This window comes from Elephas maximus, chromosome 15, assembly GCF_024166365.1.
Source record: "Elephas maximus indicus isolate mEleMax1 chromosome 15, mEleMax1 primary haplotype, whole genome shotgun sequence".
Taxonomy (NCBI): domain Eukaryota; kingdom Metazoa; phylum Chordata; class Mammalia; order Proboscidea; family Elephantidae; genus Elephas; species Elephas maximus.
The window spans coordinates 51,891,341-51,914,392 of NC_064833.1; the positions used below are offsets into that span (position 1 = coordinate 51,891,341).

The 23,052-nt window shown below is 38.6% G+C and overlaps 1 protein-coding gene across 1 annotated transcript in view; it reads right to left on the bottom strand.

Annotated features, from left to right (window-relative positions):
* Window positions 1-23,052, bottom strand: part of DECR1 (2,4-dienoyl-CoA reductase 1) — a 44,004-nt gene that overhangs the window by 15,376 nt on the left and 5,576 nt on the right. The window contains exons 2-5 of the mRNA XM_049854508.1: window positions 7,334-7,536; window positions 5,670-5,727; window positions 5,463-5,549; window positions 4,160-4,307 (exon numbers count right to left, since the gene is read on the bottom strand). Coding sequence (XP_049710465.1) covers window positions 4,160-4,307; window positions 5,463-5,549; window positions 5,670-5,727; window positions 7,334-7,536 — 496 coding nt within the window. The remainder of the gene's footprint in view (window positions 1-4,159; window positions 4,308-5,462; window positions 5,550-5,669; window positions 5,728-7,333; window positions 7,537-23,052) is intronic.

The window sequence follows — 23,052 nt, forward strand, 5'->3', positions numbered from 1 at the left end:
AAAAAATGAAAAAGTCACATACTGGAAGGAAATATTAATACATATATCTGACAAAGTAATCAGTCCAGATTATATAAGGAATTTCTATATATCAATAGTAATAAGTCAAATAAACCAATAAAAAATGGGCTAAGGGTTTAAACAGATGGTGAGAACTGATTTGAAGGTGGCAAGAGGGAACTTTTGGAGGCTATGGAAATGACCTGTGTCTTAATTAGGGTAATAGTTATGTAAGTATATACATTTATTAAAACTTACCAATTTGTACATATAAGATCTAGGCATTTCACTGCATACAAATTTTAGTTCAATTTTAACAAATAAGAATAACGTATTAGAGCTATATTACTCACTGATTTAATCTTTTCTTGAATCTGTCTGTATTTCAGCTTATTTGTATCTGTTTCTTGAGTTTCATAGTGATTCCACACTGGTATGCAAAAGTGCTCTGTAAAATATCAAGTCCAATGGGGTACAAACCCATTGCCATCGAGTCAATTCCAACTCATAGTGACCTAGAGGACAGGTTAGAACTGGTGTGGCTGGTGGATTTGAACTGCTGACCTTTTGGTTAGCAGCCCATCTCTTAACCACTACACTACCAGAGTCCTGCAGGGGTACAGAGCCATAGTGGCGCAGTGGTTAAGAGATCAGGAAACTAGCCAAAACGGCAGTTCAAATCCACCAGCTGCTACTTGGAAACTATGGTACAGCTCCACTGTGTCCTGTGGGGCTGCTATGAGTCAGAATCGACTCAGCAGCAGGTATTTTTTTTTGCACAGAGGTACAAAATATTATCAATGCTACTTCAACAAAATACTTATTATTATATATCCTAAAATTACCTCTTATTAGTTTCCGGAAGTAACTAGTATTTCTAACAATCCAGGATTTGATGGAAAAAATCCGTATTTACCCTATCCACACCTTTGTGACTAAATTCTTAATAAAACCCTAAATTAACCTCTCTTTTAATATTTCTTCATTGCAAATTCTCTCACTCTCTTAATAAAATTAGGTACTCTTTTCCATATTATTTTTATATTTTTACATTTATATGTGATTTTCTAGTGAAGAATGAACTTAGCTATGATATTGTCAATGTCCTTTCCAATAAGGATCAACCATTATTTATTGACCTTTGTAGCTAAAAGACAACACTGGGCTAAAGTCTTTAGAAATTCCCTAAATCTTTAATTTGTTCATAATTATTAGTTTTGCATTAATGCTGTTAAAAACATATTTTAACAACATTCCTCTAATTCTAGTCTCTCTGCCTCTGCTAAGCTACTACAATTCTCTTGATCTTCCGACGTCTGCTGCCCACTCCCTAAAGGCACATTGTCACCAATCCTGCCCCTGACAAGCGAGCTTCTATCTCTCGGTTGCTGGTGCTGTTACCTTCTCTAGTCTGACTTCCCAGATATCTTATTTTTATTGACTTTTAAGATATTAGACCACCTAACATACTTCTGGAAACCCTGGTGGATGTAGTGGTTAAGTGCTATGGTTGCTAACCAAAAGGTCGGCAGTTCAAATCCACCAGGTGCTCCTTGGAAACTCTATGGGGCAGTTGGCTATAAGTCGGAATCAACTCTATGGCAACAGTTTGTTTTTGGTAATGGAACGTACTTCTGACCACAGATTACCAGGATTGTTGCCCTCTGAACTGACTTCCAGGCTTATACACTTTGACGTACTTTAAAGATCATGAGCTCCTGAATTCCCTGACTGTTGACCTAATACCAGAATAGATCTGGTACCAGTACTCTCTTACCCTAGTGGTCCAAGTCCTTAAAACTCTGTCAGGTTACATCATCAATAACTGACAGGAATTTTGGAAGAATAAAAACTGGCTTCCATCTTTTAAAGACTTATCTAATACATTTTTAACGAAGCCCATAGAATTTTAATCCAGTATGATGAATAAAAATAGATCAAAGCCTATGTTAGAATGAAAGACAATTATGACAAAAGAAGGGAAATGTAGAAATCAAGGGTCACAGAGGTGGGCAGGGGAAGAAATAAATAAGGCAAGGAGGCAAAGAAAGCCACAGTGATGAAAGAAACCCAGAAGAAGAGAGAAATAAAGAACCAAAAGGGAAGTGCTGACAGAGAGACAGAGAAAGAAACAGAGAGATGGCTAAAAGATGGGGAGAGAGAGTCAAACTGAAGCAGAGAATGGGAGGAGAGATGGAGAGATCAAGGCCTTGTTTTCCCCAGACAGAGCAGGGGAAGAAAGAGGAGTCAACCCACACTCTTTCCTGTCTCTCTTTCCAATCATCCACCCCTTCTGAAAAAAATTAAATTTAAAAAAAAATTCCAAATTTAAATGACACCCACTTAGCTGTAGCTGGGATTTCAATTTGCATGGAAAAAGGATAGAAGCTCTTAGTGCAAAAAAAGCTAGTGCCTCTCTAGCACCCCTCTGCCTGCACCCACATTCTTTCTCAAGCTGCTTTGAGGACTATCCACGCTGTACAGAAGAAGAAATTGAACCTAGTGAGGCAGGGGCTTTGCGACAAAAGGAAGAAACCTGGGTGGCTCCATGCCTTCCTTCCCTCCCCTCAACCTCAAAGGACATTCTTTGAGAAGCGCAAGAACTGTTTCTCCTTATCCTTGCTGAGAATACTCTCCACTCTCTCTGAGAAAATACCCTCATCTCTCAAGTCCCAACCCTAACTTATTCCAGGACAGAGTCCTGGCCACCTCTGTGCCCTGGCAGGCAGCAAAGGGCTAGTACATAAAAGTCATCAGTAAGTGTCTATTAAATGAATAAATATACAAAGGTTCTTGGCATGTATGTATATAACCCACCCAGTGCTGTCGAGTCAATTCCGACTCATAGCGACCCTATAGGACAGAGTAGAACTGCCCCATAGAGTTTCCAAGGAGCGCCTGGTGGATTCAAACTGCCGACCCTTTGGTTAGCAGCTGTAGCACATAACCACTATATACACACATACAAATATTACACATATATTCTCTATTTATATATGCATGAACGTTTATAAAGAAGTTTGTTCATAGTACTAAAGTGTTCTCCCAGTAACTTCCCTCTAAATCTGTGCTCCCTGCAGTGTTCTCAAACTCAGTAATAACCACCACCCAAACCACCCAGCTAAAAACTCTCTTGAGAACGTTGGTGGTTCAGTGGTAGAATTCTCTCCATCCATGCAGGAGACCCAGGTTCGATTCCTGGCCAGTGCATCTCATGCACAGCCACCACCCATCTGTCCGTGGAGGCTTTCATGTTGCTACGATACTGAACGGGTTCCAGCGGAGCTTCCAAACTAATGTAGAAAAAAAAAAAATGTAGGCTAGGAAGAAAGGCCTGGCATACTTCTGAAAATGAATCAATGAAAACCCTATGGACCACAATGGTCAGACCCTGTTGTGTATGGGGTTTATGGCAGCTAACAACAAAAACTCTCTTATTTAATTAGTAGATCCTGATGATCTTATCTTTTAAATATTTCCTAATTTATCCCTCTTACCGTCTTATCTACGTGCCAAAAGAAAAATCAAACCTTCCTGAATGGGTCTCTCTAATCTTCTCCATCCCCCATACTGTTCCCGGTAATCTTTCCAATCAAATCACATTCTTCATGAAACGCCTTCTAGGGAAAATTCATAAAAAACATAGCTCCCCATTTCCTTCAACATTAACATCAAATTCCTTCTCTTGGCATTGAGAACTTCTCCAATTAGACTCCAACCCACCTTCCGCAAATTATTTCCCACCACTCTCCCTCCTCATCTCTAATCACATCAAATTTCTCATCATTCCCTAAACTCTTCCCTTCTCCCTTCCACCGGGCCCCCATTGATGGACATTCACACTACCTTCCCCTCTCCCTTCTCCGCCTGCAGATCTTTGACAATCCAGCTGAAATTGCATCTTCTTCTTCATCCTGCTCACCAACCCTAACCAGAGTTAGTCATTCCTCTCTTCAGGTTTCTATGGCACTCGAAACATATATTTTGCATAGACTGTATTACAATGTACAGCAATTATTTAGGTATCTTTTTTCTCCATTAGATTGAGAGTTATCTAAGTACAGGTGCTGTCTCATTGACTATTGTAGATATTCTAGAACTTAGCACAAGGCATGCACAGTAGGGGCCTAATACATGTGTGACGGATAAATAAACTTACTCTTCTGTGCTTTAATTAGTTGCTTTCCAATTTCTAGCGTCACAAAGGCAGTGCCATTTAGAACGATGTCAGTTATGGTCTTCCAAGCATTAGGAGAGAGCCTTTCAGTGGGAGAAATAAAATTCGCTGCTGCATTGTTTATCACGACCTAAGGCAAGTTACAGAAATTACCGGATGAAGAAGAACATTTTCCCTCAAGGGCTGTTATTTCTGAAATTTATTAATCCAAATAATACAACAAAGCTGAAGTTCACAGTCAACTAAGAAACAACACCATGAGACAGGCCTGGTGATCTCCTTCTGAAAGGTCACAGCCTGGAAAATTCTGTGGAGCAGTTCTACCCTACACACACCAGGTCACCCTGAGTCGGGAACGACTCAATGCAACTAACACCAACAAACAACAACCACATGACTACACTTTATTTCAAGGAATCTCAAGCAATACCTTTTAATTTCTGGTGTTATTTTGGTTTGCACTTCCTGGATAGTGCAAATGGTTCACACGGAAAGGCAGGCGGTTCGAATCCACTAAGAGGTGTCTCAAAAGAAAGGTCTAGCAATCTACTTCCCAAAAATCAACATTGGACAGTTCTACTCTGACACACAGGGGGTCACCAGGAGACAGAATCGACTCAAAGGCAACTGGTTCACCGGCAGTCATTTTGGCTTAACTTGCTCCAACAAAACTGGGTGGCTGGTAACCTCTTTCTTCATTATCGGTAAAGATTCTGCTTAGTTCTATAGCAGATTCCATATTATTGGTCCGTTTGAAAATATCTTCAACATAGAAAAGTGTTCTCTTTGAGGCTATTAGAGGAAACACTTTCTAATATGTGAACCAAACAACAGCAAAATACCCACACATATCTGACATCTTACAAGGAGAAACTCAGAGTTTCCTGTAGTTTTCCTTGTTTGTGTTGTTCTCCACTGACTGAAATAATCAAAAGTTATTTGGAAAAGCAAGGGGTATGAATCATCTACACTGGATATTGTGTCCTTCGGTAACTGTTCTTGTTATTTCATAATCTTGTTAAATAAAGTGAAATCAAGTTTGTTCTATATGATTGCAAATGCATTTTTTAAGCACTCCTGACAGGAAGTGGCATAACATTCCACCTAATCTGTATCCTGCTTCAAGCAGAGTTGGCATCTGAAAGTACAATTTCTTAGCGACAGAAAATAGGGGCTTCTCAACACAGCACTTTCTCACATTAGTATTTTATTTCCTTAGTACATCCTGGTGGGTGTTCTCAACATCATATGCCTCATACTTTGGCCTCATCACCATCACACTTACATCAGGATGTCCTGCGACTTTGATCAGCTCTGACACCGTGTTCTGAACCATACCGGGATCCCTCACATCACACTGAATTGCATGAACCTGCAAAATAACAAAGAGAAAAAGGAATCTTACATTTGTCAGATTTCCTAAACCAAAAACACAAGTAAATTATTTAAACATCCTATAACTCCTAAATTTAAATTATCTGTTTTAATGTACCTTATTTCCAGTTTGAGAAGAAATTTCTTCTGCGGTAGCTTTCAGAACATCAATATTCCTAGAAAGAGACACACAGTACTTTGCAGGAGTTTTGAAAATGACTTTAGATTCCATATTTTTTTTTCTTTTTAACTCCAAAAATAAGAGAACACTGAAAATCTACAGCATAAATACGGAGAAGTGTTCTTGAGGACATACAAAAGTTTTATCTACAGACAAATTAATAGGAATGAATTCAATTTCCAAAGGTTAAAGTCAAATAATTTTTATATATCTAATGCTGTTATTGAATTCCTCAATTTTAAATCAGTTACCTTAGTATTATCTACCATAGATGTTAAATCATTTCCTTAATTGCAATCATTTGTAATTGTTCCTTGGCTCAAACCAGCTTTTGAAGGAAAATACATGATGGCATAATGTTAGTAAGTTTTAGACCAAATCTGTGGGTCTGGACAACCTGTATGCATTCATAGTCACATGTCCTTGAGAGAAACATGAAAAATAAACCATGAGTACATTGAAAACAGTATTTTAAAATTCTTAAAAACATTATAACATTAAAAAAAAATGTTCTAGCCAATTTACATTAAAGAAAAACAACTGAAAAAAATTCTTGTGGCCCTTTGTGAGTGACATAGTGACTGTCCTATTTGGCCTACCTAAAAATTTTACACCATTCAAAATTGGATTTTTTTTTACCAGTCTCCAAAGTTCCAGGCTTACAATGGCATGTTGTTGTTGTTGCTGGGCACTGCCTAGTTGATTCCGATTTATAGCAACCCCATGTGACAGAGTGGAACTGTCTCATAGGATTTTCCTGGCTGCAATCTTTACAGAAGCAGATAACCAGGTCTTTCTCCTGTACAGCCACTGGGTGGGCTCAAACAACTAACATTTCAGTTAGCAGCCAAGCACTTAACCATTCCACCACCCAGGGCTCCTTACATCAGCGTAGAGTACCAGAATATGCCAAAATAAGAAGAAACTTCTCCCACATGTCTTAGTCTTCCTACATTCATCACAACAACAACAAAAAAAAAAAAAAACAAAGATGCTCTGAAATATCTGTTCATCTTATAGAAAAATGGAAGGATTATATCCATTCTCCTCAAGGTTAATTATCTATTCAAACAGTAATCATAGTCACTCCCACTGAAAACAAAGCAGAGTGTAGTACTTTTGAACTTCATCTTCATGCACAGAAAAAATATTCTATCCCTGAATTTGGAAAATACACATATCATCAGTTCCATAATCATCATCATTTCTATCATCTCAAATTATATCCGACTTTTTCCAAAGAAATTTATTTAAGTCATCCAAGGGTATTTTAAGTCCCTGGGTAGCGCAAACGGTTAAGTGCTCAATTACTAATCTGTAAGGTTGGCGATGTGAAGCTACCCAGAGGCACCTCAGAGGACATGCCTGGCAATCTGCTTCTGAAAGGTCACGGCCTTAAAAACCCTACGGAGTAGTAGTTCCAGTCTGCACACAAAAGGTCACCACGAGTAGGAATCAACTCCGAGGCAACTAACATCCACAAGGATATTGTACATAAGATTAAGATGCAAATCAAACCACTTTGGCAAACTGCTTTCAATACTGTGGCAGCAGAACTGTTTCTTCAAAGGACTCGCTTGCAACTTGCTGAGAAGACTTACCGGCTAGCGATGACACACTGGGCACCGAGGCTGGACAGAACAGTTGTCATTCCTTTACCAAGGCCAGTCCCTCCCCCAGTGATGAACGCCACCTTTCCTTGAAAACTGTTAGGTGGCAGCATCGCTTTTTGAAGGGGTGGGAAGAATTCAGACCTTGAAGCTTCAGTGTTTTGATATAGTATTTTTGTTCCATAACTGAAAAACTAAATGAAAAAAAAAAAATGAAATGTTGGACATATGTATTTCCACAAAAGAATTAAGTTTTTAAAACCTTACTCTGGGTAGCAGGGGCGGGGGTCTGGGGACCACAGGTTCAGGAGATGTCTAGGTCAATTGGTATAACAAAGTGTATTAAGAAAATATTCTGTACCCCACTTTGGTGAGTGGCATCTGGGGTCTTAAAAGCTACCATACAGCCATCTAAGATGCATCAATTGGTCCCAACCCACCTGGAGCAAAGGCAAATGAAGAACACCAAAGACATAAAGAAAATATGAGCCCAAGAGACAGAAAAGGTCACATAAACCAGAGACTCCATCAGCCTGAGACCAGAAGAACTAGATAGATGGTGCCCAGCTACCACCAATGACCACCTTGACAGGGAACACAACGGTCTCTGATGGAGTGTGAGAAAAGTCAGGTGCAGAACTCAAATTCTAGTAAAAAGACCAGACTTAATAGTCTGACTAAGACTGGAGGGACCCCCAGACTCTCTGTTAGCCCGGAACTAAAACCACTCCTGAAGCTAACTCTTTAGACAAAGATTAGACTGGACTATAATGATACTGGTAAAGAGTGTGCTTCTTGGCTCAAGTAGACATAAAATGATACTGGTAAAGAGTGTGCTTCTTGGCTCAAGTAGATACATGAGACTAAATAGGCAGCTCCTGTCCGGAGGCGAGATTAGAAGGCAGAAGGGGACAGGAGCTGGCTGAATGGACACAGGAAATACAGGGTGGAGAGAGGAAGAGTATCCTGTCACAGGGTAGGGAAAGCAACTAGGGTCACATAACAATGTGTGTACAAGTTTTTGTATGAGAAACTGACTTGAATTGTAAACTTTCACTTAAAGCACAATTTAAAAAAAAAAGCTCCATAATATAATAAATTTTTAGATTACTACAAACTCACTGTAAACATACTGGTATTATATTTAATCAGTTATTACTCTCTTTCTAACTAAATGTTAAGTAACAGAGTGGAACGGTTAAAAGCATGGGCTTTCAGGTCAGACTACATAGGATGGAATCTTCTCCCTAGTTGTATACCCTTCAGCAAGTTATTTAACCTCTCTGTATCTCCATTTCTTCACCTATAAAATGGGAACAATAGAACCTTTTCATTGGATGTTGTGAGGATTAAATGAACTAATATAAGAAAAATATCTTGAGTAGTGTGTAGCACACAGTAAGCACTCTATAAATGTTAGCATTATTATTTGCAGGTGTTTTGCCTTAAGTTAACTTTAAAAAAGATAAATAAAGCATTTCTGTCTTTTCCCAGTAATCTGGATAAAAATAACATTCCACCTTTGAGTCACTGAAGATAAATAAATTATAAAAAGTTGTTTATAAGGATTTATTAAATCAAATACCTCTTCCATGTTGTTTTCTGCCCAATAAATTTATAACAAATTAAATGTTTCTGTCACATTTAAAATAGGAAAAAAATCAAACTATTCTGAACTAAAAATTATTTGTATTGCCCTATCTTACATTATGTTTTACAGCTTACACTTCTCTATGTCTTGTGAAAAGTCACTGCAATTCTCATATTTAATTATGAAAACAAACTTTAAACGTGAACATAAAAAACAAAACCGTAAGAGCTAACATTAAGTGCTTACCATGTGCCAGGATTAAACATCAAAATATCTAATCTTCGCAACCACCCCATGAAATAGGTACTATTTTTACCCCATTGTATAGAAGGGGCCCTGAAAAAAACCCATCGCCATCAAGTCGATTATGACTCATAGCGATGCTATAGGACACAGTAGAACTGCTCATAGGGTTTCCAAGGCTGTAATGTTTATGGAAGCAGACTGTGCATCTTTCTTCAGCGAAGCTGCTGGTGGGTTTGAATCGCCAGCCTTCTGGTTAGCAGCCAAGTACTTAACCACTGTGCCACCAGGGCTCCTTAGAAGGGGCCCAGAAAGGTTAAATACATTGCCCAAGTTGCAGAACCAAGATTCAAACATAGGCTGAACAATACCATCCCTCGTAACTACCTTGCATACTGTCTCTCTGGATTCATTGAACTCCTAAAAAACCAAACCAAACCAGCTGCCATCGAGTCTATTCTGAGTCATGGTGACACCATGTGTTTCAGAGTAGAACTGTGCTCTATAGGGTTTTCAATGGCTATGATTATTTTGGATGTAGATTGCCAGGCTTTTCTTCCGAGGCACCTCTGGATGGATTCAAACCACTAACCTTTCAGTTAGTAGCTGAGTACTTAACTGATACCAGTGAAGTATGTGACATTCCTCGTCAGGGCATGGTCGCAAGATTAAAAATCTAGAATTTATCTCTTCCTGCCAGATTATGCCTGGAAGCTAAATGGGCTGGCATCCGTTCGAAGAGGGATATCTAGAAATTTATCCTAAGGAAATAATTAGAAATGTGGTCAATGATTTAGGGTAAGGCTACTTATCACCTGGACATAGCACAAGAAACACTTATGATGTAGTGTTAAGTGAGACAAGAAATATACGGTATGATCATAACTATTAAAAATGTATGATTAGAACAAAGGCTGAAAGAAAATAACAACATTAAGTAGTGTATTCTATATTTACCATGTGCCAAGTACTACTAACCACTTCCAATGCATTACCTCACAACAACCCTATAAGGTAAATTCTATTATTATCCCCATTTTATAGATGAGAAAACTGAGGCACAAAAACATTACATAAAGCCAAATAATTAGTAAAAACTTGACTCAAATTCAAGATCTGTCTGACCTCAGAGTCCATCCACTACTTTACTTATTATCTCTAGTAGGTAGGATTAAGGATAATTCTTTGCTTTTTGTTTATTTTTCAGCATTTTCAAAATGTGTCCAATAAGTTAAGATTTGCTTGTATAACCGGGAAAACAAATGTTACTGAAAAACAAAATGTTGAGCACATATAAAAATATTGGTGGAGATGAATTTGCAAATCTGGTAATGTTCTATGCTGGTCATTATATTTCTTTTAGCTTCATGATGACAAAGTTTTATTTTGTTTTGTTTTTTTTAATCCTTTCACCAAAGCACAACGGAAGCAACGTACAATAATCTCTATCTACATAAATGGCAGTTTTACTTAAGGCTGCCAACGCCTCCAGAACGTGGAGATGATGAAGCAGGGGGTTTTTGCAAGTAGGCTGGTAAGTTCATCATTACCTCATAATAACGGAAAAACTGTATTCTAGTAAATTGCCAAAAGCTCTAACATGAATTTTTACCTATTTAGTGTTAATTTGTATAGAGAAGTTGATGTGGTGCTTTATAAAAATAGGAAAATTAAGCAAGAAATTTCTATACAAACTTTTTTTTTTAATGTTAAACATTTTCTCTACCTCCTAGCGTGTAGAGGAAACAAAATAAAATGTCACACTTGCTAATAACAATTCTTAATAAACGTAAATAATGTAGCAGCTTATTACATTACAGTCTCATATGTTCTACCTTATTTGATCTGATCAATACTGATTTTACAACTTCCCTTCCCCACCAGACCACAAGTGAGGAAATTGATGTGCCGTTGTAATTCATATCACCCTCTGATTATTCAAAGTGTGCACACTATTGAATATTAAATTCAAGCCATCTGCTTGCCTAAAACCAAGTTGTTCGTTTCAACATTTAGACCTTTAGAGATGAAGAGATCTCACAGGATTATACTGTATTCTATCCCCTATTTCTACAAACAAGCATCCTAAATAAACTAAAATAGCAATTTGGCCATTTCTTTCTGAATCATAAAAAGCAGACACTACAGGCTTTTAAAGATTTTCAAACCTTGCTTTGTGGTTTTTCTAAAAATGGCTTGTTTTTTGAAAATGGAAATTATACCTTTCATATCAGGATTGTTTTCTCTGGAGATCTTTGCTGTTATTGTTGTTAGGGACCATTGAGTGGGTTCCGATTCATAGCGACCCTATGCATAACAGAACAAAACACTGCCCGGTCCTGAGCCATCCTGTCAATCGTTGTTATGCTTGAGCTCATTGTTGCAGCCACTGTACCAACCCACCTCATTGAGGGTCTTCCTCTTTTCCGCTGACCCTGTACTCTGCCAGGGACTGATCCCTCCTGACAACATGTCCAAAGTATGTAAGATGCAGCCTTGCCATCCTTGCCTCTAAGGAGTATTCTGGCTGTCCTTCTAAGACAGATTTGTTCATTCTTTTGGCAGTCCATGGGATATTCAATATTCTTCGCCAACACCACAATTCAAAGACGTCATTTCTTCTTTGGTCTTCCTTATTCATTGTCTAGCTTTCACATGCATATGATGAGATTGAAAATACAATGGCTTGGGTCAGGCGCACCTTAGTCTTCAGGGTGACATCTTTGCTCTTTGACCCTTTAAAGAGGTCCTTTGCAGCAGATTCGCCCAATGCAATGCATCTTTTGATCTTTAGGGACCTAAAATGGAGATCTTTAGGGACCTAAAATCCTTAAAATTCTAAAGTCTTCCAATTTTGGCAATGTAGATTCCTTTTTGTGTGTTACCCAAAAACCCAGTGCCGTCGAGTCGATTCCGACTCATAGCGACCCTACAGGACAGAGTAGAACTGCCCCGTTTTGTGTGTCAGAAGCTCTAAATACCTCCCCCCCCAAAAAGGTATCTTTTTCCCTCTTCATACTTATCATTCTTCCACATCATATAAACAATATCTTCCTCTTTCATGTACTCTTGAATTACAGCATCTAAACTAATGAGAAGTGATTATACTTCTAATCCTCAAAATGGCAATTCTGAAAGAGACGTGACTCGTCCCTTCCCTAAAGTGACAGTGTATCGATGGGATTTATACCTATATTATTTAAGTATTTCAGCCAGTCTAAAATGTCTAGAGAAAACATCTAAGTAGAGGTAGGTTGATGATCCTGGTCAAATATGTTAGGTCTGACTAATATTTTAAAAAACTTAAGTCAACATTTAGAAATTGGGAGAATTCACATAAAAATCAGAAGCTCTACCAACACAGAGTCTGCATTCCTACATGGGACATGGTCTATGCTGAGAACAGTCTTGACTGTCCCTAAGACAAAGCCTGAGCTCTGCCCAGCTGTCACCCACACAGGCAAAATGAGTGCTTTCAACCAGGTGGCATTTCATTCACAGGGCATTGGAATGTGTGACCCCTATATAAACAAAACACAAGAAACCAATTTTAAAAAAGGAAAAAGAAAAAGGCCTTTTTTTTTTTTTTTTGCATAATAGATGAGTTTCTGAAGTTTCATGGAAAAAATTTTCTGTAAAAATAACTTCTTCATATGCTAAGTACACATGTCATTATAATACTTTGTCTTCTCGAGACGCCCTTTGAAATCTGTTCAGTTCTTTTACTTCATCAATTCTTCCTTTTCCTTTAGCTGCTCACCATTCGAGAGCAAGTTTCATAGTCTCCTCTGACATCCATCTTGGTCTTGTCTTTCTTTCCTGTCTTTTCAGTGACTTCTTGCTTTCTTCATTTATGATGCCCTTGATGCCATTCCACAACTCGTCTGGTCTTCGGCCACTAGTGATCAATGCATCAAATCTATTCTTCAGATGGTCTCTAATTCAAGTGGGATATACTCAAGGTCATATTTGGGCTCTCGTGGACTTGCTCTGATTTTCTTCGGTTTCAGCTTGAACTTGCTTATGAGCAATTGACGGTCTGTTCCACAGTTGGGCCCTGGCCTTGTTCTGACTGATGATATTGAGCTTTTCCATAGTCTCTTTCCACAGATATAGTCAATTTGATTTCTGTGTGTTCTATCCAGTGAGGTCCATGTATATAGTTGCCGTTTATGTTGGTGAAAGAAGGTATATGCAATGAAGAAGTTGTTGGTCTTGCAAAATCCTATCATTCGATCTCCGGCATTGTTTCAATCACCAAGGCCATATTTTCCAACTCAACGGCACTGGGTGGAATCCTTCTTTGTTTCCAACTTTCGCATTCCAATCACCAGTAATTATCAGTGCATCTTGATTGCATGTTCGATCAATTTCAGACTGCAATAGCAGATAAAAATCTTCTATTTCTTCATCTTTGGCCCTAGTGGTTGGTGCATAAATTTGAATAAGAGTTGTATTAACTGGTCTTCCTTGTAGGCGTATGGATATTATCCTGTCACTGACAGCGTTGTACTTCAGGACACATCTTGAAACTTTCTTTTTGACGATGAATGCAACACTATTCCCCTTGGAGTTGTCATTCCCAGCATAGTTGATTATATGATTGTCCAATTCAAAATGGCCAATACCAGTCCATTTCAGCTCACTAATGCCTAGGATATCAATGTTTATGTGTCCCATTTCATTTTTGATGATTTCCAATTTTCCTAGATTCATACTTCGTACATTTCAGGTTCCGATTATTAATGGATGTTTGCAGCTGTTTCTTCTCATTTTTGAGTCATGCCACATCAGCAAATGAAGGTCCCAAAAGCTTTACTCCATCCATGTCATTAAGGTCAACTCTACTTTGAGGAGGCAGCTCTCTTCCCCAGTCATCTTTTGAGTGCCTTCCGACCTGGGGGGCTCATCTTCCAGCACTATATCAGACAATGTTCCACTGCTATTCATAAGGTTTTCACTAGCTAATGACACATGCAAAGAGCTGGAGATAGAAAACCAAAAGGGAAGAACGCTCTCGGCGTTTCTCAGGCTAAAAGAACTAAAGGAGAAATTCAAGCCTCGAGTTGCAATAGTGAAGGATTCTACAGGGAAAATATTAAATGATGCAGGAAGCATTAAAAGAAGATGGAAGGAATACACACAGTCATTACACCAAAAAGAATTAGTCGATGTTCAACCATTTCAAGAGGTGGCATATGATCAGGAACCGATGGTACTGAAGGAAGGAGTCCAAGCTGCTCTGAAGGCATTGGCGAAAAACAAAGCTCCAGGAATTGAGGGAATATCAATTGAGATGTTTCAAGAAACAGAGGCAGCGCTGGAGGTGCTCACTCATCTATGCCAAGAAATATGGAAGACAGCTTCCTGGCCAACTGACTGGAAGAGATCCATATTTATGCCCATTCCCAAGAAAGGTGATCCAACAGAACGTGGAAATTATAAAACAGTATCATTAATATCATGTGCAAGCAAAATTTTGCTGAAGAACATTCAAAAACGGCTGTAGCAGTATATCAACAGGGAACTGCCAAAAATTCAGGCCAGTTTCAGAAGAGGACATGGAATCAGGGATGTCATTGCTGATGTTAGTTGGATCCTGGCTGAAAGCAGAGAAAACCAGAAGGATGTTTACCTGTGTTTTATTGACTATGCAAAGGCATTCAACTGTGTGGATCATAACAAACTATGGATAACACTGCGAAGAATGGGAAATCCAGAACACTTTAACTGTGCTCACGAGGAACCTTTACATAGATCAAGAGGCAGTTGTTCGGACAGAACAAGGGGATACTGACTGTTTTAAAGTCAGGAAAGGTGTGCGTCAGGGTTGTATTCTTTCACCATGCCTATTGAATCTGTATGCTGAGCAAATAATCCGAGAAGCTGGATTATATGAAAAAGAATGGGGCATCAGGATTGGAGGAAGATTCATTAACAACCTGCGTTATGCAGATGACACAACCTTGCTTGCTGAAAGTGAAGAGGACTTGAAACACTTACTAATGAAGATCAAAGACCACAGCCTTCAGTATGGATTACACCTCAACATAAAGCAAACAAAAATCCTCACAACTGGACCAATGAGCAACATCATGATAAATGGAGAAAAGATTGAAGTGGTCAAGGATTTCATTTTACTTGGATCCACAATCAACAGCCATGGAAGCAGCAGTCAAGAAATCAAAAGACACATTGTATTGGGCAAATCTGGTGCAAAGGACCTCTTTAAAGTGTTGAAAAGCAAAGATGTCACCTTGAAGACTAAGGTGCGCCTGACCCGAGCCATGGTATTTTCAATCGCATCACATGCGTGTGAAAGCTGGACAATGAGTAAGGAAGACCAAAGAAGAATTGACGCCTTTGAATTGTGGTGTTGGTGAAGAATATTGAATACACCATGGACTGCCAAAAGAATGAACAAATCTGTCTTAGAAGTACAGCCAGAATGCTCCTTAGAAGCAAGGATGGCGAGACTGTGTCTTACATACTTTGGACATGTTGTCAGGAGGGATCAGTCCCTGGAGAAGGACATCATGTTTGGCAGAGTACAGGGTCAGCAGAAACGAGGAAGACCCTCAACAAGGTGGAGTGACACAATGGCTGCAACAATGAGCTCAAGCATAACAACAATTGTAAGGACGGCGCAGGACTGGGCAGTGTTTCGTTCTATTGTACATGGGGTCGCTTTGAGTCGCAGCCAACTCAACGGCACCTAACAACAAGAACAACAACAACATGCTAAGCACGTTAAGAAAATTCAGTTTCAAATCTGTAAAAATCAAATAATAATAGAGCCTCACATGGAAGTTGTAAGGCTAAGTTGATATCTAACTAGCGCTTGGCTTAGCTATCACTACACTGTCATTATTACTATTGATTAGGCCTCCACATTAAAATCCTATCCCTCGAGGTCCAGAAGATATGGCCCCCAGGCTCTCTGTTAACCCGTAACTATAACCATTCCCAAAACCAACATTCCCAAAACCAACTCTTCAGACATAGACTGGACTATAAAAGATAAAATAATACCCGTGAAGAGTTTGCTTCTTAGTTCAAGTAGATACATAAGACTAAATGGGCAGCTCCTGTTCTGAGGTGGGATGAGAAGGCAGAAAGGGATAGACGTTGGATGAATGGACAAGATAAATGTGGGGTGGAAAGGGGGATTGTGCTGTCACATTACAGGGATTGCAACAGGTCACATAACAATATGCGTATAAATTTTTGTATGAGAAGTTAACTTGTGCTGTAAACTCTTACCTAACTCACAATAAAATAAAAAAATATATATATATCCTATCCCTCAAAACCACTGATGCCTTCCAAAGTCAGAAAGTCGAAATTCAGCCCAAAGTCCATTAAATGGGGAAAAGACAGTCTTTTCACAAATGGTGCTGGCAAAACTGGATATCCATCTGTAAAAAAAAATGAAACAGGACCCATACCTCATACCATACACAAAAATTAATTCAAAAATGATCAAACACCTGAATATAAAACCAAAAACTATAAAGATCATGGAAGAAAAAATAGAGTCAACACTAGAGGCTCTAATATACAGCATAAAGAGGATACAAACCATAATTAACAATACACAAACACCAGAAGATAATCTTCTAAAAATTAAACTACTTATGCTCATCAAAAGACTCCACTAAAAGAATAAAAAGAGAAAATACAGACTAGAAAAAAAATTTTGGCTATGACATGTTTAACAAAGGTATAATCTCTAAAACCTATAGGAAAATACAACACCTCTACAATAAAAAGACAAATAATCCTATTAAAAATGGGCAAAGGATATGAAAACACACTTCATCAAAGAAGATATTCAGGTGGCTAACAGACACATGAGGAAATGCTCTCAATCACTAGCTATTAGAGAAATGCAAATCAAAACTACAGATACCATCTAACCCCAACATTATACTGGCACAGATCAAAAAAACAGAACATAACAAACGTTGGAGAGGTTGCAGGGAGATTGGAATACTATGCACTGCCAGTGGGAATGCAAAATGATACAGCCATTTTGAAAAATAATATGGGGCTTTCTTAAAAAGCTGGAAATAGAAAAACCATATGATCCAGCAATCCCAGTCCTAGGAATATATCCTAGAGAAATAAAAGCAGTCACATGTGTAGACATAAAAGCAGTCACATGAGTAGACATATGCATACCCATGTTCACTGCAGCATTATTCACAATAGCAAAAAGATGAAAACAACATGAGTGTCTATCAACAGAAGAATGGATAAACAAGCTATGGTACATACACACAATGGAATACTCCGCAACTATAAAGAACAATGATAAATCTGTGAAACATTTCACAAAATGGATGAATCTGGAGGGCATTATGCTGAGCGAAAGAAGTCAATCACGAAAAGACAAATTCTGTATAAGACCGCTATTATAAAAACACATGAAAATGTTTTCACACAGAAAGAAACAATCTTTGATGGTTAAAAGGAAGGGGAGGGGTGGGGAGGGAAAAATACAAACTAGATAGTAAATAAGTGGTAACTTTCACGAAGGGTAAGGCAGTGCACGATACTGGGGAAGTCAGCACAACTGGACCAGAGCAAAGTCACAGAAGCTTCACAGATACATCCAAACACCCTGAGAGACCAAGCTACTAGGCTGAGGACTGGTGACCATGGTCTTGGGGAACGTTTAGCTCCATTGGTGTAACATAGTCGACAAAGAAAATGTTCTACATCCGACTCTGGTGAGTAGCGTCTGGGGTCTTAAAATCCTGCGAGCAGCCATCTGAGATATACATACCGGTCATGTCTCGGCTGAAACAAAGGAGGATGAAAAACACCAAAGATACAAGGGGAAGAGTAGTCCAAAGGACTAATTGACCGCAACTACTATAACCTCACCAGACTGAGACCAGAACAACTAAATGGTACTCGGTTACCACACTGACTGCTCTGTCAGGGATCCCAGACAGAGAAGGAGAAAAGTGTACAGTGGAATTCCAATATACAAAAAGAAAAAAAAACGACCAGGTTTGCAGGTCTGACAGAGACTGGAGAAACCCTGAAAGTATGGCCCTTTGACACCCTTTTAACTCAGTACAAAGTTACTCTTAAGGTTTACCCTTTGGTCACAGATTAGTCAGGTCTGTAAGGCCAACAATAACCTATGTGAGGAGTGTGCTTCATAGTTCAATTCATGTATAGAAGACCACTGGGAACACCAGCCCAAAAGCAAAGACAAGAAGGCAGGAAGGGACAGGAAAACTGGACAAATGCAAAAAGGGAACCCAAGGCAGAGAAGTGGAGAGTTTTGACACATCACGGAGTTGGCAACCAATGTCACAAAACAATGTATTAACTGTTTAATGAAAAACTAATTTGCTCAGTAAACTTTCACCTAAAGCACAATTAAAAAAAAAAAAAATTGAAACTCTTTAGCAAGGTATTCAAGCTTTTGTATAATATGGCCTCAAACTGCCTTCCTAGCCCCACTTCCTACCACTTCTAACTACTCTCTCAAACTCAACATTCCCGAAACTGACATGCACTTTGACCTTCTGATTCTTGCCCATGCTTTCTCTTCAGCCTGAATTGACCCCTCTTCTTTCCCAACCTAGCAGAATCAACCTTCAAAGCCAACAAAACAGTCACAGCTCTGTTGACACTTTTTAACAGATAAAAACAGACAGAATAAATCCCTCCATCCACCATGCTCCTTGGCTCCCACACTAGACTGTGAGCACCCAGAAAAGCAGGAACAGTATCTTATTACCACAATAATAGAGTTTCTGGCACCAATCAGACATTCAACAAATGCTTGTTGTATTAGATACAACACTAGTTGGCCAGGTCCCAATTCTACTGGAAAGGACATGGATGCAGACATATAGAGCCTTCCACAGACACACAATAAAAATCCAGCTCTTTGCCACTTGTTGAAAAAGTTAGTCATTTCTAACAACCCTAAATTGTAGACTCTTCCAAGCTAGTTTATAAGCCAAAGGGGGAAAAAACTGAAAGAGACCAATACCCTACTGAGGTATAAGTATTAATGAGTCATTTGTCACCAGAAAAAAAAAAAAAAATGGGTAAAGGGCTTAAGCATATGGTCCATGGTAAAAGGAATATATGATTGACAAAATATATACGACCATACTTATAATTAAATAAAAGCATATTGAAACAATGGGGAGTGTGATTTTTCTATTACCAGATAGGTAAATATAAAAATTTTGTTAATACATTGTCATGGATTGAATCATGTCCCCCAAAAATATGTGTCAACTTGGCTGTGCCATGATTCCCAGTATTCTGTGATTGTGCAGCATTTTGTCATCTGACGTGATTTTCATGTATGTTGTAAATCCTATCTCTACGATGTTAATAAGGTGGGATTATCAGCAGTTATGTTAATGAGGCAGTACTCAATCCACAAGATTAGGCTATATGTTAAATCAATCTCTTTTGAGATATAAAAGAGAGAAGCAAGAAGAAAGACATGGGGACTTCATACCACCAAGAAGGCAACACTGGGAGCAAAGCACATCCTTTGGACACGGAGTACTTGCACTGAGAAGCTCCTCGACTGGGCAAGATTGATGACAAGGACCTTCCCCCAGAGACAACAGAGACAGAAATCCTTCCCCTGGAGCTGGCACCCTGAATTTGGACTTCTAGCCTCATAGGCTGTGAGAGAAAAAACTTCTCTTTGTTAAACCCATTCACTTGTGGTATTTCTGTTATAGCAGCACTAGATGACTAAGACATACATAACATAGGAAATAGCTTATTAAAGTCACTCTTATAAGCTATGTTCAAAGATACTAATTACAAAAATGAAATTAAGGAAATTCCATTTATAATAGAATCAAATAATAAATACTTAGGAATAAATTTAACGAAAGAAGTCCTAGACTTGTATACTGAAAATCACTAAACATTGTTGAAAGAAATTAAAGACCTAGGGCAGCACCTGTCTGGAGGTGAGATAAGAAGGCAGAGGGGGACAGGAGCTGGCTGAATGGACACAGGAAATACAGAGCAGAGAGGGAGAGTGTGCTATCACATTACAGGGAGAGCAACTAGGGTCACATAACAATGCGTGTATAAGTTTTTGTATGAGAAACTGACTTGAATTGTAAACTTTCACTTAAAGCGCAATTAAAAAAAAAAAAGAAACTAAAGACCTAAATAAATGGAAAGACATCCTGTGTTCATGGATTGGATACTGTTAAAATGACAATACTCCCCAAATTTATCTACAGATCTAATGTGATCCCTATGAAAATCCCAGTTGCCTTTTTTGCAGAAACTGACAAGCTGATCCTAAAATTCATATGGAAATGCAAGATACCCAGAAAAGCAAAATATATTCATTATAGCATTGCTTGTAACAGAAAAGACTAGAAATAGTCTATATAATCTTCCATGAGACATACCCAATCGATTAGGGCACATCCATACAACAAAGTTCTGTCTATCTATTAAAAGAATGAGCTAGAACCTATACACTGAATACAAACTTTGCCCAAGTTATACTGTTAATTCAGTTACTCAACAAATATTCATTAAATGCCAACAACGTGAGGCATTATGTGTTGAGTGAAACATCCAAGGTAGAGAAATAACATTATGTTCCCATTTGTTCTTCCAATGACGATATCTTCATACAAGTGTTGACATATGCACAAAAATTGCTTGAAGGAGCCACAAGAAATGTTAATAATAATAATAAACTCTGGGGAAGGCGATGCGGTAGAAGAGGGACTTAGCACGTTGTCACTGCATATTCCTTCATACTTCTTAAATATTCAACATGTCCATGAATTATTATTTCATTAAGAATAGTTAACATAATCACTGCCTTGACAGGGAACACAACAGAGAATCCCTGATGGAGCAGCAGAACAGTGGGATGCGGATCTTAAATTCTCGTAAAAAAGACCAGACTTAATGGTCTGACTGAGACCTGAAGGACCCTGACAATCATGGTCCCCCGACCCTCTGATTGCCCAAGATTGCAACCATTCCCGAAACCAACTCTACAGACAGGGACTGCCTGGACTCTAAGATAGACAATGATGCTGGTGAGGAATGAAATGCGTGGCTCAAGGAGACACACGAGATTATGTGGGCGACTCCTGTTTGGTGGTGAGATGAGAAGGAAGAGGGGGACAAGAGCTGACTGAATGGACACAGGGAATACAGGGTGGAGAGGAGGAATGTGCTGTCTCATTAAGGGAAGAGCAGCTGGGAATGCATGGCAGGGTGTGTATGAGAGACTGACTTGATTTGTAAACTTTCACCTAAAGCACAATAAATAAATAAATAAAAATAGTTAACACAAAATCGAATCATATATGCAAATATATAATAAAGGAAGAGTATAGAGGAAAACAATGTTATAACAAAAAAAGACAACTAGCACAGAATCAGTTTCATGATAAAAATCTATGCCTTATTTTAGAAGCATAGATACCAGGAAATTTGAAGTATAAGTACTCTATATTCAACACTTAAGTGTAAGCTATGTTTATAAAGATAATGAAATATTATCATATCTATTTTTTAAGATTTCTAAGTGCCTGTTGATTTAGGCCAAAATTACTTTTTTTTTTTTTTAGATCAAATTCTGACTCAAATTCACATGAGAAGGGATTTGCAATTGGGCATAACTGTGGTATAAAATGTCAGCTCAGTAAACAATGAGATTTTCAAAGGGAAAACTTTGGAAAATTGCACATCATTGCATTCCCAAAGTACTTCACAATGCCCCTGCACATAGCCATCAAGAACTACTTCCCAATTTGTTTTGTCCAGGTGCTAGAAGGCACGTGTCTGTCCACATATACATTATTTTCAACACCCAGACCACTGCCACTAGAGCATGGTATAAGCAGTTCTCAACTGGAGGCATCCGGAGATACCCAGGGTAGCTAGGCAGATTGCTCAGCTGGATGATCCAGTCCGGAAAAGGTTAGTTCTACACAGTGAAGAACTGCCCCACCCCAGACGCCAATAGCGATCCTGTCAATTTTAAAAGAATTGAAGTATCTAAGCTCAATCCACATGCATGGCCTGTCACAGCAGGGTCAAGCCCATGCTCTGTGCCTGTGTGGATCCCTTGAGCACTTCCACCCATCCCTTAACTTAAAGCAGAGCACTGCAGGGGCTGCTGATATTCTAATCTTCTGCACAGCACAGATCTTGTTGCCACAGCAACTTGAAGGTAAGTTTGAGCAAACAGAAAACCCAGTGCTTAGCTGGACTCCAAGCTCCAGTGGCCTGGCTAAATCATGCAGTTGCCAGTAGCAAGAAAGAAATTACATTTTTGAGTAATGATACATCTTATGGGGCTGAACATGAGTCCTTGAAAAAGTAGTTGCTCTGTGCTGTATTTTCCAATTTTATTAACGGTCTTATCTTATCTGTCTGACAAAACAGATGCTTCACCAACGCTATACAATGAAAAGGGGGCAATCAGAGAAATCAATGAGCATACAATTTGAAATTCTAACTGGTGCCTTCACTCCTGCTTGTCTCTCCTTGGAGCTATCTCTTATTGATTCTCTGTCACATTAATCAAAACTAAATATGACCATCTTTTATGAACCCAAAATCAGAACCCCTGCTCTTGCAAAGGTTTCATTTTGACTTGGAGATTTGTTCATATGTAACAGTGTTAGGTATAAACATAATATTATAATTAAGCATAGAGTTCATTTATTAGTTTATTTTTTCCGGAGTTTTTATTGGGCTTCTGTAGTCCCAGGCACTTTTTTAGATATTCAGAATATAGCGGTGAACAAAAAAGATACAGTATTCTACCTTCGGAGTAGATATAAGTGAAATATACAGTATAGTAAGAGCCTTGGCATAGTGGTTA